General features: G+C 38.5%; 1 protein-coding gene across 3 annotated transcripts; it reads left to right on the top strand.

Annotated features, from left to right (window-relative positions):
* Positions 1-940: 940 nt before the first annotated feature.
* LOC121504930 (leucine-rich repeat-containing protein 72) lies at positions 941-14,965 on the top strand. Of its 3 annotated transcripts, XM_041780039.1 has the most exons (6): positions 941-978; positions 1,074-1,275; positions 9,300-9,549; positions 11,980-12,162; positions 12,253-12,330; positions 14,656-14,965. In XM_041780039.1, exons 3-6 carry the CDS (start codon positions 9,386-9,388, stop codon positions 14,852-14,854), a joined length of 624 nt encoding a protein of 207 aa, XP_041635973.1. In that variant the 5' UTR covers positions 941-978; positions 1,074-1,275; positions 9,300-9,385; the 3' UTR covers positions 14,855-14,965. The 3 variants fall into 3 exon arrangements, with proteins under 3 accessions (XP_041635973.1, XP_041635974.1, XP_041635975.1); XM_041780040.1 differs by lacking the exons at positions 941-978; positions 1,074-1,275 and adding an exon at positions 8,334-8,395; XM_041780041.1 differs by lacking the exons at positions 941-978; positions 1,074-1,275 and having other exon boundaries at positions 9,286-9,549.
* The last annotated feature ends 984 nt before the right edge of the window (positions 14,966-15,949 follow it).

Below are 15,949 nucleotides of genomic sequence, written 5' to 3'. Positions count from 1 at the left end.
ACTTTTTGGTCCCAACCCACCAGTTGAGAACCACTGCTTTAGGCCGTCAAACACTGAGAAAGTTTTTACTTATAAATGCTTGATGTTAACTGCAAAATGAACAACACATAGGCATAAATTAATGCAGCAATTTGAAAATAAACAATGAAAATAAGGGCCTCTAATGGAGCAAATGACTGCTTTGAGACCTCACACAGGTTTACATGTAAGTTAGTGTCTTTGCATGAGGCAGATAAAATGTTCTGGTTTCTCTGGTTTGTTTTCCAAATATTTTAGTTGCCAAAATAATTGTTGATATTGCTCTCAATAAGCAATTTCCTCCAGGTCCTGCAGCGCACTGCATCCAAATCCTGTTTGTTTTAATATATTTAATTTGTGTTTAATCAGATTACCACAATTTAACAGACAAACAGTGCTATTGTAAAGGGGCACTGTTTGCTTTTCATGTTTGGAAGTGAAATGGAATAGAAATAATATTTGTCTGACCTGGAGGGAGGAAAAAAGGGATTATTTTGCACAGATAGCAGTGCTGAATTCAAGCAAAATATCACAAGTTTTGCATCATCATTTATTTAGTTTAGTAAAATGTGTTAAAATCAGTTCATAATGTTGAGAAAAAATGCTTTAAATCACAATATATTCTCTTTATACTGATTTTGACTTGTGAAGAGAAAATATTGAAGTAAATTCTGAGATTAAGTTATTTAAATAAGACAAGGTCTTCAGGAGTTTTTTTTTTTTTTACAATCAGTTCTTATATTTTCTTTATTTACAGATGGGTAAAAGAACATGCATACAAAAATATGGATTTTCTTTTGTTTTGTTCAAGTTAAATTAGATGTGGGACATAAATCTCAGATCTTTCAGATGATCATTCCGATATTTTAATAAAAATCTGCCCCTGTAATTTACAGTGACTGTAATTTCTCACTCCAGTAATGTGCCGTTGTCCATGATCAGCAGTCCAGCTTTCACTGCGTAAGTTAGCAGCTTGTATTATATAATTTGTAATCATATTATCAGGTATTATCATGTCCTCTCTGCTGTGTTTAAGCCTGTGTTGTTGTTGTCAGCTCTCCCTCTTTATGAGAATCCGCTGCTGTTATGGAGATCTGGGCCAGTGGGTCCCGCGAACCACAAGGTTAAGCGCCAACGTGATTATCCCCATCATGTGATCTACAGACCGGCCATGAAAGAGAGCTTTTTATATGAGCTGTAAGAACTCCTCAGAGGTTTGCATGCATTGAAAGGATACACGGGATCCTCTTCAGCTCGGTGAGTCGTCTTCATACTGACCAGATACGTTCGTTACATGTGTGTGATGAGACTTTGTCTGTTTTTCACTGCTGAAAAGTCAGGGGGTTGTCTTGCTATACTGTATTTGAACAGTTAAAGATCACTAACAGCATGTTTTTCACCATAAAAACTAAAAAATGACTCAAAAGTTTAAAAATCTGTATCTTAGATACTGGTCATTCTGGAGAGAAGCCTTTCATTTTTTGATTCAAGTGCATCTTCACTGATTTTTCACCCCCAGTGCTGACTAAAATGGAGTCCTAGCTGATAGCTAACATGCTAACTGACAAGCAGCTACTCACTTACTTCAGTGTGTCTTCTTTGGGCATGTGCCATGAAAAAGACTGACAGAAATCACACAGTCATTTACGATACTTATCTTTTAACACAAAGAACAGCCTCATTTTAAACAATATAAATCTTTGTGCTGGTTTCTCTCAGAGTTTACTCCACAGTAAGTCATCCTGTTGTACTGGCTGTAAGGAGCTTTTTGTTTTCTGTTTTGCCAAAATACTTTCAATATTTTTGGCTCACTAGGTGAATATTTCTGTTATTATTTGGCTCCTGTGTCAGGTTGTATATCATAATATCCTCTCATCTGCCTTTTGTCTCTTGGAACTTTGTTCACAAGTTAAAGTGTCTTTTAAAAAGTGCTACTAGGACTGCAAAGCGTGTGCATCTATCAAGTTTCTGGGGGAAATGTCAATTCCTCTCATGTGGATACAGATGTGGAACAAGAAAAGAGGGAGATGGCAAGGAACCAAGACTGTCAGACAGGAAGATTTACTTGATCTACCCTCACTTTTCCCAATCACAGAGGTTGTTGGATTACTTTACAAAGTAGAGATGGTTGTGCATTAATAATATTCATATGTGTGTGTGAGAAATCTGTTGTGCTTTGACGTGTGCAAACACAGAAACAAAGGTATTTGGCTTGAAGCTGTTAAAGGTTTGTCGATACACAGCCAAGGCGTAGATATCATACTATTTTAGACGGAGAACTTGAAATATGCAGGGCAAAGAAATACATTTTTAATGGATGCTGTGTAATGTGATGTGATTTCTGCTGTTAGGACATGGTGTAATGATTTCTGGGCCTAGAAAGTAGACAAATACTCTTTCATAGATTGAATTTTGTGTGGATATTGTGTTTATAGTAGAGTTGTCACAATATAAGAATTTGAACAAGGATATGACAAACTATTTTGATGCCTGTTTCAGTACCACTGCATCATAACATGACCCGAAATGATGAAATTAGTTGTTTTTAATTTCCAAACTGCACATTGCAAAAAGCAACTGAACACATACTTTAATTAGATGTACTTGCAATGGTATTAAAACGTAAAATAAAGAAAATTTTCTCAAAAATGTACACCCCACATCATATAATTTCTCTAAATGATCATTAGAAGAAAATGTCTGCAGGAGTACTGCTATTGAGTATTCAATGAATATTCAATTTTCCTTATTTAGGTTGTTTCATGTGCAGTGACGCACTGATATGTAGTGGTGTGATGCATTTTTTCAGAAAGTTGGAGGTTTCAAGATAGAAAGAAAAACTTTTAGGGACCAGGAGACATTGCTGACCCTCTCCTTTGCTTTTTGTTTGTTTCAGCATGTCGTTTAATCTATTCTTTAAAAATAACAGGAAACTCAAAATCAAACAGGCCACTGTGACACAGGGAAGAGTGGCTCATCCACAGGTTTAAACAGAATTTAGCCAAAGACGCTGTTTCTTTGATAATTCAGCCCATTTTGCATACAATCAAGGATTTTTGAGCTTCCTGTTTTCCTGGCCTTCTAACATTTTCTGATCAAAAAGCATACACCTTTCTAATACCTTCCAATCCTGTCTTATTTGTCCATACATGCATGGTCATACTAACTGTTAACTACATATAAATATAAGCAAAATGGCTGCCACATGTCCCTACAGTCCATTTGATGAGTCAGCTGTGCATTCTCAAATAATCTACAGTATGCACATGCCACGTGACAGTCAACACAGCAGCAAAGACAATGATCACTGACAGTTTTATAGACAAACCAGGTCTACCCTGTCTCTAAACAGAGCCAAACATGGCTGTCTAACTAGCTGCGGCAGAAGCACTGGGTTGAATGGGTCAACGTTTCAACTTGTGAAATGATGAAAACAAGATCAGTGTTTCAGTTCAATCAGTTATTATGTAAACTGGTGACTTTTAGCTTAGTGCGTCGCCGTCTGTTTGTATTGATTAGTTTTTTATTCAATCGATTAATTTCATCCTTCATTTTATTTGTTTAAAACACACCCATTTACATTGGTGCAGAGGTACAGACAACAATACAGATACACTGTATGGACAGAAGTATTGGGCCACACCTGTTAATTATTGAATTTAGGTGTTTCAATCAGTCATGTCCACAGGTGTATAAAATCAAAGTCCAGCGTTCTGCTGAATCCAAAGCTGAAGAGTTCTGAACTTCCACTGGCATTAATGTAAACACTAAGACTGTGCAGCAGGAGCTTCATAAATGGGTTTCCACTGCACGCAAGCCTCACATTACCAAGACCAATGCCAAGCATCAAATGGAGTGACATAAAACACCGACACTGGACTGTGGAGCAGTAGAAACGTATTCTGTGGAGTGATGGATTTGGCAGATGCCAGGAGAAAGTTAGCTGCCTGACTGTATTGATCCAACCGTGAAGTTCAGTTTGGAGAACTTGAACATTTCACACAGAGCCCTGACTTCAACCCCACCCAGCACCTTTGGGAGAAGTGGAATTGAGATGGCGAGCCAGGCCTTCTGCTCCACCATCAGTGCCCGACCACATAAATGCTCTACAGAATGAATGGGCACAATTCTCACAGAAACAGCCTTCCAAGAAGAGTGGAGGCTGTTATAGCTGCAAAAGGGGGACCAACTCTAAAGTACATGTATGTGAATATAATGTCATTACAGCCCCTGTAAGTGGAATTGTCAGGCGGCTGAATACTTTTGTCTATATGGTGTAACTGAATACTTGTCTAATGAAGATATTTTGGCATTTTAATGAAAGACCGAAGAAGGAAACATTCACAAGGACTCTTTCTGTCTTCACACCTCTGAATGCAGTCTGCAGAAACTCACCAGATAATGGACACCTAATACACCAATTACATTAAACTGATACGAGAGCCTGTATTGGTGATCGGTCAGAGCTGACCTGATGTTACTATTGATTATTGATGTTGATAGAATGTTAGTTCTGATCTCTGAGTTAACCTCACAGTAACCTCGTCCATCGTGTCTCCATGTTTGTAGTTTAATCCCACACATCAGGATGATGTATAAAGTCTGAGCTCTACTGAGCACCCTCTTAACAGTGTCCTCCATTAAAACATTTATATACGATATGCAAACACAAGTTGAAATAGCAAGTATACCTCCAGCCTAAATCTTTCTCATTCTTAAATTAATAAATCATTAACTCATCAAAGTAAAACAATTAAATTATACTAAATGAGAGGATAAACTAAACAGTATAAGAGGATGAATACCAACACTTTTAATGCTAATTGGAGCCTCAGTTCTTCTGTATGTAACAGCTGAAGGTGACCCTGCTCAGCTTGTTTTGAATCATTCCTACCTAGTTTCCCACTGGTTAAGCTTTAGATATCTACCTAGAAATGCAGATTCTCCATGAAAAGAGCAGATTTTTGTGTCTGGGGCACTGAATTTAAATTTTGAGCTGAAATGCAGCCCAGCTTATTTGAAGCTCTTGAAGAAGTTGCACATATTTATCAAAAGGCTTCCTTAGAGGAAACATTAGAAGTAGCACTAGTGCTGGCGGCACTAATCTTTAATCCAGAACCGGTGTAGTCCAATATTCTGAGCATTCAGCGTCCTCAGTGTCAACTGTTTTTGTTGCCATGCTTAAAATGTTTTTTGTTTGTTGCTGTTCTCATTTGAAAGCCGTTCAACATCTGGAACAGCGCTGTGCTCGTTATTGTCTCTTCTCCCTCACTTGCCAATCAAAACCATGAAGGAGCGGGGCTTTTGACAATAGCAGAAGAGAAACCGGTCCCGCTTGTCTTTTCTGGAGGGTAGTTTTAAGGTTTGCAGCTGCTGCCTGTGTCAGGACAGGATTCCTTTACATTATCTGCATGTTTTTCTATGTGATAGTCCTATGAAATACAGAAATACAAAGTACATAGAGCTATTTGTCAAAACGCTACAGATTTTACCAAGGAAAGAGGGATATATTTTCTGCAATGTAGCAACAATGGCTGTCTAGAAGCTTTCTGGAACTGAGGTCCTAAAAACACAGGCTATGGACACATAGCCTTAAGGTTGTTCAAACATGAACACTCTGCATGTGATTTAAAACTTGGTGTTATTTTGATGTAATTTAAATATTCAAAAGTGTCAAAGTGTGAAAAGATCTCAAGTCATTCTTTTTAACCAAAAAGCTGAAGATACATGGTCCTCTGTCTAGTTGTAAAACATGTTTACAATTTTACATTTTTCAATCACTGGTGTTAAAAACAAGGACATAGAGAGTGCTGGGTATCTAGGACTTCAATATTCATAGCTGTGGTGTTGAATCATTCATCTATATTGATGATTTTTATTTCTAACATGTAAAAATTCTGGTATCAGGACAGCCTTAAGTTGAACTGTCCAAAAGTTTTTGAGCTGACTGTGGTCGTTTGAGGAATGCAAAATAGGCTGAACACATGAGCCATAATGAAATACAATCATTAAATTTGGAGTTTATCTATCTCTATAAACAGATATCTTTACATAAACAGCTTTTTTACTTGCTTTAAACAGACTAGGGACTGAGGAATTTGTTTGTCTTCAGACTAAAAACCTTGAATAATTGGCCATGGAAACCAGAGGTTTATGGTTGTCAGATGATAGCCGATGGGTTTCAAGATTGTAGATAACGTGATAGAAGTTGCGCTAAAGATCAGATAGTGTTCAAGAGTGTGGTTCATCTCTAAATGTCAATGAGCCGCTGGATATAGAGCAGTAGAGCTGAAATTATTAGAATGGCATGTGATGCAGTTAGGTTAATATTTAGGAGAGCATTAGAATAAAAGGCTTGACTAATGTTTGGCTGACCAACTGATGGGATCTTTAAATGTGATGCGAATGGAAAGAATGTCTGATTTATTCAGCTGAATAACATCAGATATTTCCAACAGTTTTCAAAAACAAAGAAATGCTTTATTTTACAGTTGTAGCAGGATGTGTCTGATGGTGGCTGTGAAAATACATGTTCATCTTATGTGGAAACACTGCTGTTCTGTTGCTCTGTTGTATCCATGGACTGTAGAAAATACCAGACAGAGTCTGAGTGACTCCAGCCGTGCGGTCACTGAAGAGGGCTTTTCAGTCCAATCAATGGTGCGTAGCTAAAACTGGAGTGTTTATGTTACAAAATTAAACAATTCAGAGCTGAAGTATAATTTTGACTCCATTCTAAGTTTAATGGCCTTCAGTGTTGGAGTTATTGGACGGTGTTGATCCATTTAGTGTTGATTCAACACTGTAGAGTCAGTCCCACTGCCATGTGAAATCTGTGGGGCTGAGTTTTCCCATCATGCCCTTGGGTAGAGTGTTTATGTGTTTTAGATATTGCCTGTTGTACAGTGATCTCTTTTGCTCATGTTTCAGTGAGTTATGGCCAGTTTTGATGTTAAATACTTCTGCACCATGAATGAAGTTATCCACTAAGTTGGTCTTGCCTGTAGTAGGTGATCTGTCCTTTTCTCCTTTGCTATGAAACCCTTTACTTTGCCACACTTGTTTAATGCAAGGCCACAATCTTTCTAAAGAATGAGAATTGTGCTTTTTACTGTGTACATAAATGTATACCCCAAATATATTTATTTAGAGTTATATAAACCCAAAGAAAGTGTTGAATTTAACACTATGGGAGTTGAATTAACAGTGATAATTCTGATGTGAACTGTGTTGGAATAACTGGTTAAAATAAAAAATAACAGAAATAGAGGGGACACATATAAAGAGAACAGATTTTAAAATATGACAGCTGCAAGATGATTGGATTGCGAGAGGTCATGTCTGAGAGGGATTGGCTCAAAGCTTAAGTGAGTAAACGCCCACTGATGATTATTAGAGCAGGAACAGGTGCGGGGAAAAGGGGGGGCAGGTGAATGAGTGGTTACTAATGAATGAAAGAGTGAATTGAAGTGAAACTTCTTGCATCCTGCATGAACTTACGCTAAGCTTCATTAGTCGAAACTTCTTCTTAATTCCTTTTACCCATTTCAAAATGCATTTTAGGGACAGAAAGTAAAAGCAAGTCGCAGTGTGATCGAGGACTTTGTCAAATAAAAACTGGGCTCCAAGGTCTATTTGTTAAACAGTAAACCGTCTGTCAGGACGAGGGGAGTTAGGACACAATTGCGGATAAGGCAGAGGGTGGGGTTCTTTAAGTTATCCTAACAGGATAACCACTAAGATCGTAGGCGATCAATAGGAAGCGGGGAAAGAAAACAAAAGCTATATGCTGGTAAGAAATAACCTAAAAGCTCCCGTTCAAAGTGCAAACAAGAAACTAAACCACTGCTGCCAAGCAGCTGACAACAAACTGAAACAACTTGGGAGATTGAGTAAACTCAAATGACATGCAAAGGCAACTAGATCAGCTTAAACAAGGAAACCAAAAATGGCTGGGTAAAAACCCTCAGCACTGATACTCAATGATCTTTCAGTGACCAGTAAACTAAGTCTTCCTTTAGAAAGGTTTATAAATGCTTGTGAAAACTCTTTCATGCAAAACACACACGAGAAAACCCAGGGAGATGCTCTCAGAATCTCTGAAGGTGAGACAATGAGTCAGCAAGGAGAGCTGGAGCTCAGGAGCATATATAAGCTTCCCACACCTGGTCATCATCAAGGCTAATCAGCCACACACCTGACTCTGCAGGTGAGTTGAATGATTGCATCACCTGCCTCAATGAGCTGCAGGAGTGAGTATCCTCACACCGTCTTTTTGGTTTCATGGATGACTTTAACATTAGTGAGAGAGAAAAGCTGTTCAAGGGAGCGAATGCCACAAACTGCTCACAAAGCAACAGCTTCCCTGCCTCATTATGTGAGAGTCATTCAAAACACAAACAGCGGTTTACTGTTTAGCAAAAAACACCTTATGGGTTGCATTTTTTGTTGAAAAGAGTGCTCTATGAGCTCAGTGCATGTATCATTTCCAGTGGAGGGGAGTGAAAGTGGAAGATATCAGCTTTAAGCTCTCATGGTTGAGTGTTTTCTATTCACTCAATTTTTCTTTGCAAAACTAGAATAAGAGTAAAGTAAATTAGTAGTAGAGTAAAACTAGAGCAAGCAGCAGAGGTGGAGCTGAGCATGGCATCTCTACTCGTCATCTTTTATCATCAGCTTAATTCACTATGCTGTTTTAAGCTGTATTATTTGTGCCCATGTGATCTTTAACTGTTGTTGTGAGTTGTGGAGGCATTATGTGTGGACAAGGTGATTCTTCTTATTATAGGCATTACAGAGGCAGAACAGGATCAGCAGAGCCAGCAGGGAAGCGACCACTGTGCCGTACTCTCTCACTTTCATGCAAAGCTAAAACACAAAAATGTGAATTGAAAGGCGAGGGCATGTAATAACACTCTGTTGCAGTATCTTTTTGTTTCATTTGGCCTTTATTTAACCAGATGAAGACCCATAGAGATCTCTTCGACAAGGGTGACCTGGCCAAGAAACATATTCAAAAGACGGATTGAAATCAATAAATTTAAACAATAATTTAAAGAGTGCAAAGCTCATTTGCAATTTAAGTGCAGTATGAATGTCTGAAGTCATACTGACAGTGTAGCTCCTTTAGGGTGATGTTGTGGAAATGCACTTCAATGCATTTCCACAACTGTGTTTTTTGATTGAGAGCCTGTTGGGGGCAGAATTTACTCCCTGTATGTTTAAAAAATGCAATATTAAATACCAATTAATTCAGACTATGTTCTTGTTCTTTATTCCAGGTTTGATCATGACAGATTCATCTGAATTCTCTCCAACTCTTCAACCATAAAAGCTGGAGCTGAAGAGGTTAAACTGGCGCCGTCCCATGGATCATCAATCCTCAGGCCAACACAGTCAAACCGGCCAAGCCCCAAGCTTTCAGTGGCTTTCTTTTGCGTACCAGGGCCTGACAGAAATCCCCTATGAGACTATTCTAACACAGACGGAGAGCCTGGAGGTGCTGGACCTGAGTAACAATTCACTAGAGGAGTATCCTTTTATGAACAAGCAAGCGAAAGGCAGATGGGAAGCATGGATAACCAAGTGGTTTGTTTTATGCTCTAGCTTCTTGCCTTCACCAACAAAGATCCTGATTATTTCTGTCCATGTAAACATGGCTGGTGAGACACACTGAGGATGAAACATAAGAAGTCAAAAAGTGAATGTGATGAAGAATTTCTACTCCTATGAAGGGTTGCAAAAGGGGGATTTGCATGTCATGATTGGCTTAAATACATCAGTGGACATCTGATGTGTTTATAAAAAAAAAACACAATTCACTGTTTATGACAAAGTCTCAATTTTGTTTTTTGAAGGAGTTACAGGCCAATATCCAAAAGCCAGTATAGGCCAAGATTTACCATTGATACAAGCCAATATACGTTGATATCTACAGCTGACAAAGGCCAATATTAACAGCTGATACAGGCCAATTTCCACAGCCAAAATTTACCATTGATACAGGCCAGTATATGCTGATATCTACAGCTGACATAGGCCAATATCCACAGCCAAAATTTATCATTGATACAGGCCAGTATACACTGATATCTATAGCTGACATAGGCCAATATTAACAGCTGATACAGGCCAGTATTTACAGCCAATATAGGCCAAAATTAACCTTTGATATCGGCCTATATAGGCTGATATCTACAGCTGAAAAAAGGCCAATATTAACAGCTGATACAGGCCAGTATTTACAGCCAATATAGGCCAATATTAACCTTTGATATGGGCCTATATAGGCTGATATCTACAGCTGAGAAAAGGCCAATATTAACAGTTGATACAGGCCAGTATTTAGAGCCAATATAGGCCAATATTAACCTTTGATATGGGCCAATATACGCTGATATCTACAGCTGACATAGGCTGATATTCAAAGCTGATACAGGCCAGTATTTACAGCCAATATAGGCCAAAATTACCATTGATAGGGGCCAATATAGGCTGATTTCTACAGCTGGCATAGGCCAATATTAACCATATTTATAGCTGACATAGGCTGATCTTAAAAGCTGATCCAGGCCTATATTCACAGACAATATAGGCAGAAAATAACCCTTGATACAGGCCAGTATTTACAGCTAATATTGGCCAAAATTTCCATTGATACGGGCCAATATAGGTTGATATCTGCAGCTGTCATAGGCTGATATCAAAATTTAATACAGGCCAGTATTTACAGCCCTTATAGCCCAAAATCTACCATTGATATGGGCCAATATATGCTGATATCTATAGCTGACATTGGTCAATATTAAAAGCTGATCCAGGCCTATATTCACAGCCAGTATAGGCAGAAATAAACCTGTGATACAGGCTAGTATTTACAGCCAATATTGGCCAAAATTAATCATTTAAAATGGGCCAATATAGGCTGAGATCTACAGCTGGCATAGGCCAATATTAACAGCTGATACAGGCCAATATTTACAGCCAGTATAGGCCAAAATTTATCATTGATACAGGCCAACATATGCTGGTATCTACAGCTGATACAGGCCAATACTACAGCCAATATAGGCAGAAATTTACCATTGATAAAGGCCAATATATGCTAATATCTACAGCTGACATGGGCTGACATTAACAGCTGATCCAGGCCTAAATTTACAGCCAATATAGGCAGAAACTTACCAGTGATATAGGCCAGTATTAACAGACAATATAGGCCAATTTAGGGTGATAACAACAGCTAACATAGACCAATATTAACAGCTGATACAGGCTAATATTTACAGTCAACATAGGCCAAAATTAACCATTGGTACAGGCCAATTTAGGCTGATATCTACAGCTGACAAAGGCCAATATTAACAGCTGATGCAGGCCAGTATTTTAATCAGCTATAGGCCGTTAGTTACGAAATGCAGCACCTCATCACAGCAGTGATGTTATTGTCAGAGCAAGACAAACTTCAACTGTCTGTCAAAGCACCAACTTCATTATTCTGCTTTCACTTTAACAGTTGCTTTGTTTACATTTGTGACCTTTGCACATGCAGAGCGCCGCACTCTCACTGGTCAACTTCACTGATAAAAGAAATAGAAGAAGGCAGAAAGAAAGCTCTTTTGTCTGGAGGTTGTGACGAACCTAAATGTGGCCTTTACTGTTGTCCTCTATGTCACACAACACAAGATGAAAGTGTTTCAGGGCTGACAGGTCCCACATATAGTTGTTTGACTTATTTATGAGAGCCCCCATCTAATATCTGCACTGACTATTTTTAGGCTTATTTTGCCTTTATTGACAGAGGATGAGAGACTGGGAAAAGACTTTTGGGAAAGGAGCCACAGGCATAACTTGAACCAGGGCTGCCTGGGTACATGGGGTGGCAACCTAACCATTAGGTCCTTTTTAGGGTCTCTGTAAACCTCTTGTCTCCGTGTGTTCTCCTTCATTGAGTCCTTATTGGAACCCGGCTCTGCTGGGACGTCTGGAGAAGCTCAGTACGCTGATCCTGGACTGCAACAACTACACGTCGCACATCAAGTTTCCGTACATGCCGAGCGTCACCACAGTGTGCATCAACAAGAACAAGATCAACAACCTGCCCGTGTTCGTGGAGGAAATCAAACGGAAGTTCCCCAACATAAAGTAAGGCCGGGGCTGCTTGTTATCTCTGCACAGGAAATACTGCAATAAAAGCAAGAACTGATAATCATTACTGCTTTTATGATCCTACAGAATCCTCAGTATGATGAACAACGAGGCAGCGCCGAGCTACTTCAATGGAGGAAGTCTGACCCAATACAAAGACTACAGGTCGGCATCATGGTTGCTTTCTGTGCACCTGATATTCTCTCATCTCATAACTGACGAAACTTCACATTTAACAGGCTCTTTGCTTTCATATGTCTGGAAATGTAAATATTATAGGCTTATTCAGGTGTTTTAAACCACATATACTGAATTGGAGAAAGAAGGCTGGAACATTTCCCTCTTAGGATCAGGCAGTGTGCAGCCTGTTGGACTTGTGAGTCTTTCTGACTCCGGCATCTCTAATCAGTGAACTGATTCACAGAGTTTTGCATATTTTGCATTCCTTAGTTTTGGCGTATCGTTAAAAAAAGCTAAGCTCCTGATTCTCTTATGTAGAACTTATGTGGACCTAAAAGGCTGTGAGGGATTATAAAAACATCTTATAACGAATATTGACCCAGCTTTTAAATCAATCTTAAAATGATTCCTGGAAGGCCTTGGAGTGATCAGAAAGCAGCTAAAACTGAGTGCATATGCTCCTTCTTTTTTATATTATTGTAGTTTATCCAGAGATTGTTCTGGAAAGAAGGAGGAACAGTGTTAACTTGCTGTGTGTTGTAATAGGAACGGCGTAACCTCTCTTAAGAGAAAGAAAGCTGCTTTAGTCTCCGTCTTTATATGAGATTAAATTTAAGTCCTAGCTAAGGATAAAAACCAGACTCGTGATTTGTAATTTAATCTGTAGTGACGTGTTCATAAAGAACATGTGAGCCTTCAGTCTCTTTATAATGCTAAAGCAGGTGTATTCACTGTTACTCAGGCCTTTTGTGTTGACTTAATTTGTAAAACTCGTAATGTGATACTCTTTTAGTGTTGCTGCTTACTGTCTCGTCATCTCATGTTCAATCTCTGCCTCTGCAGCCACCTGTTGGCTTGTTTTACAAACCCGTTAGACATTTAGTGTATAAACCACCGTCTCCCAAACTTCAGTTTAAAACACGGAAAAACCTTCATTTAACCATAACGAGAGACTCAAAGTATTTGTGCCCTTATTTTATTTCATAAACAGAGGATTTCAAAGCTAATGCCTGGTTTCCAAAAAAATTAACGCCACAAGAAAGTCATGGTCATTAAGCGTTCATTTTGTTTAGACAGGCATCTGCAAAGGATAAGGATAAACTTTATTGTCCCCGGGGGGAAATTTGTCATGGACATAAGTGCAGAGCTACCTATGCTTTCTTTTCTTATGTTATTTGTATGTTTTAGGGAACATGCATTGCAATTTAAGGATTATTTAAGAATTTAAATTGAATTTTGGGGGAATTTTTTAAAAGGAAATTTAGGCTTCATGATACTCTGAAACATTTGAGAAATGTTTAAAGAAATTTTAGGGTACTTTATATGGGAAACTTTAAAATTATTGTGTAGAAATTTCACTTAAATTTTAGTTTTTTAAAAATTATTTATTTAAGGAATTTATTTTGGTAGTAGACGTCATTTTTGAAAAAAAAAAATCCTGTTCAAAGACAAGGCTGAGCTTTTAAACTTGTCAGGCTCTAATTATCCCAAATAAGTGGGAGAAAGTAATATGTATTCAAAACAAAATCTCAGGTCTCAGGAAGTTAAAGCAGCACAGTTGAATGTTTAATGGGGTCACCACTTAATTCAGCACCAGTTAAACCATTACACCCACCCTAGACATCAGACTAAATGAATGTTGAAAAGATGACATGTAGGTTCAGCAGGACATCCTGATACATTTTAATCAGGAGAGACTTAAATATGAGTGAACCGTTATTTACTTTACAGATTTTGATGGAAGAGAAATATGAAATGTCTTTGGCGAACAGACTCCATCGTGATGACGTCATGTACTTGATGGGGTAAAGAGGCTGACTGCTGTAATAGGACAACCCCCCTATAGAGTCCAGACACTGGTGGCGGTGTTGATGAGAGATTCAGGATCAGATGAGGAGTAGACTCCTGACAAGCTGGACCAGGACAGTAATGAGGTGGCTTAAAGGGGGAGACTGAGGTGTGCAGGATGAAATTAGCAGGAGACCTGTGAGGATCTGGACTGGATGCTGATGATCTGAATGGAGGTGGCTGGGGTGGAGGAGGGTCTATCGTCCACACTTGAATGACTGTGAACGAGAGGGTGGCAAATGTAAAATATGACAGGTGCCTGATGAATCTGAATCTGTTTAGCTGAGTACTTAAGAGAGTGAGCGTCCAAAATCAGCTGATCGCCAGAGCAGGAAGAGAGAAAGAATGGAGGAAGGGAAAGATATGAACGAGTGGCAACTCATAATGAGTAAGAATTAAGTAGAAGTGAGTGTCAAACTGAATGGTTGTCTCGTTAACGCTTCATTTTCTTTGCCTTCATAGACAATATGTGATCAGTCAGATTCCAGGCCTGGAGATCCTGGACGACACAGAGGTCCTGGAGAAGGAGCGAGCACAGGCCAGAAAAACGTACCGGCTCCAGCAGAGCAGACAGAGACAACGACAGAGGCGGAGGAAGGAGGACTCGTCAAAGAAACAGACGCACACGCAGAAAAAGTCAAGTGCCATCATAGACCAATAGTTTAGAGTTTAAGTTTTGGCCCCTCCCCCTTTAAATCCCACCTTTATCTGCTGTTTCAACATGTTTACACTGAGTTAATATTCAAATGTTTTATAAAGCTGCGCTATTAAATAAAAAAGGAATTATTCTACAGCTCATGTGCTTTTTTAAAAACATGAATACTAGCCTGGATCACTTTGGAAAAAAAATATTATATGTGTCTAAAAACATCAAGTAATTTTGGTTTATTTAAATCATTCTGGGATCATAAAGTAGAGTGGGTTGTAGTTTCTTAGTTCCACAACTAGAGGGAGCCAAAGTTAAACAGACAGCAGCAGTGGACACAGTGGCCTTTTCCTACTTACTGGTGTAAAAGTGCTGGATTTTCAGCTTCCTTAATGCAAACAAATGAAAAAAAACCTTTGAGTTAAGGAAAAATAGTCAGTGAAAATTTAAATTTTGATGTAAATCATGAATTGAAAAGATGATAGAGTTAGAATAACACTTAAAGAGTTACAATGTAATGGTAAAAAAAATACTGACAAATCTTGAATGGAGGACTTTGATGTGCACTAGGAAACTTTCAAAGTAACCTGATCATTCATTTTATTCCTTAGTTTTACTTCTTAATAATCCAACTCTTTATTTATCTTTAATGATTTTTTCAGGTTTCTCATCAAAACCTAAAGTTTTGAACACATTGATGGCATTTTTTGATAATGATAGTCATTTTTCTGAGCCAAACTTGAAAGCATCAAATTGAAAGCTGTTGCCACTGTTGGTTTCAACATTACATTTATAATTTTAACTAACTGGACGTCATACAAAGTTTGAGTTTGTTCGCTGCTCTGAGTGAAGATGACGAAGAGGGTTCACACTTCTTCAGCTTTTTCACCTCATCTCTGCTTGAGTTTTTGCCACTTTTATGCACAGGAGTGAAATATCATGGCTTTTTAATGTCCAACAGTTCAGCACCAACATTCTAGTCTAATGATTCTAATTTGTACTTAATATTCACGCATCAGTGGAACTTCTCTCCACCTGAATAACTAAATAGGTTTTATTTTTCATCACTAAACTCTATCTAAATTTATCTTGCTGATGTTGTGTTAAATC

The sequence above is a fragment of the Cheilinus undulatus genome, linkage group 22 (assembly GCF_018320785.1).
Source record: "Cheilinus undulatus linkage group 22, ASM1832078v1, whole genome shotgun sequence".
In the NCBI taxonomy this organism is placed as follows: domain Eukaryota; kingdom Metazoa; phylum Chordata; class Actinopteri; order Labriformes; family Labridae; genus Cheilinus; species Cheilinus undulatus.
The sequence above is the reverse complement of the archived record's forward strand: the minus strand, read 5'-3'. Positions and strand labels throughout refer to the sequence as shown.

Excerpts from the sequence above, each read along its gene's own strand:
- LOC121504930 (XM_041780039.1), top strand. The coding sequence starts at position 9,386 with ATGGATCATCAATCCTCAGGCCAACACAGTCAAACCGGCCAAGCCCCA. Across the intron at positions 9,550-11,979 it reads AGTAACAATTCACTAGAGGA|GAACCCGGCTCTGCTGGGAC; the intron begins GTATCCTTTTAT and ends GAGTCCTTATTG. Across the intron at positions 12,163-12,252 it reads CGGAAGTTCCCCAACATAAA|AATCCTCAGTATGATGAACA; the intron begins GTAAGGCCGGGG and ends ATGATCCTACAG.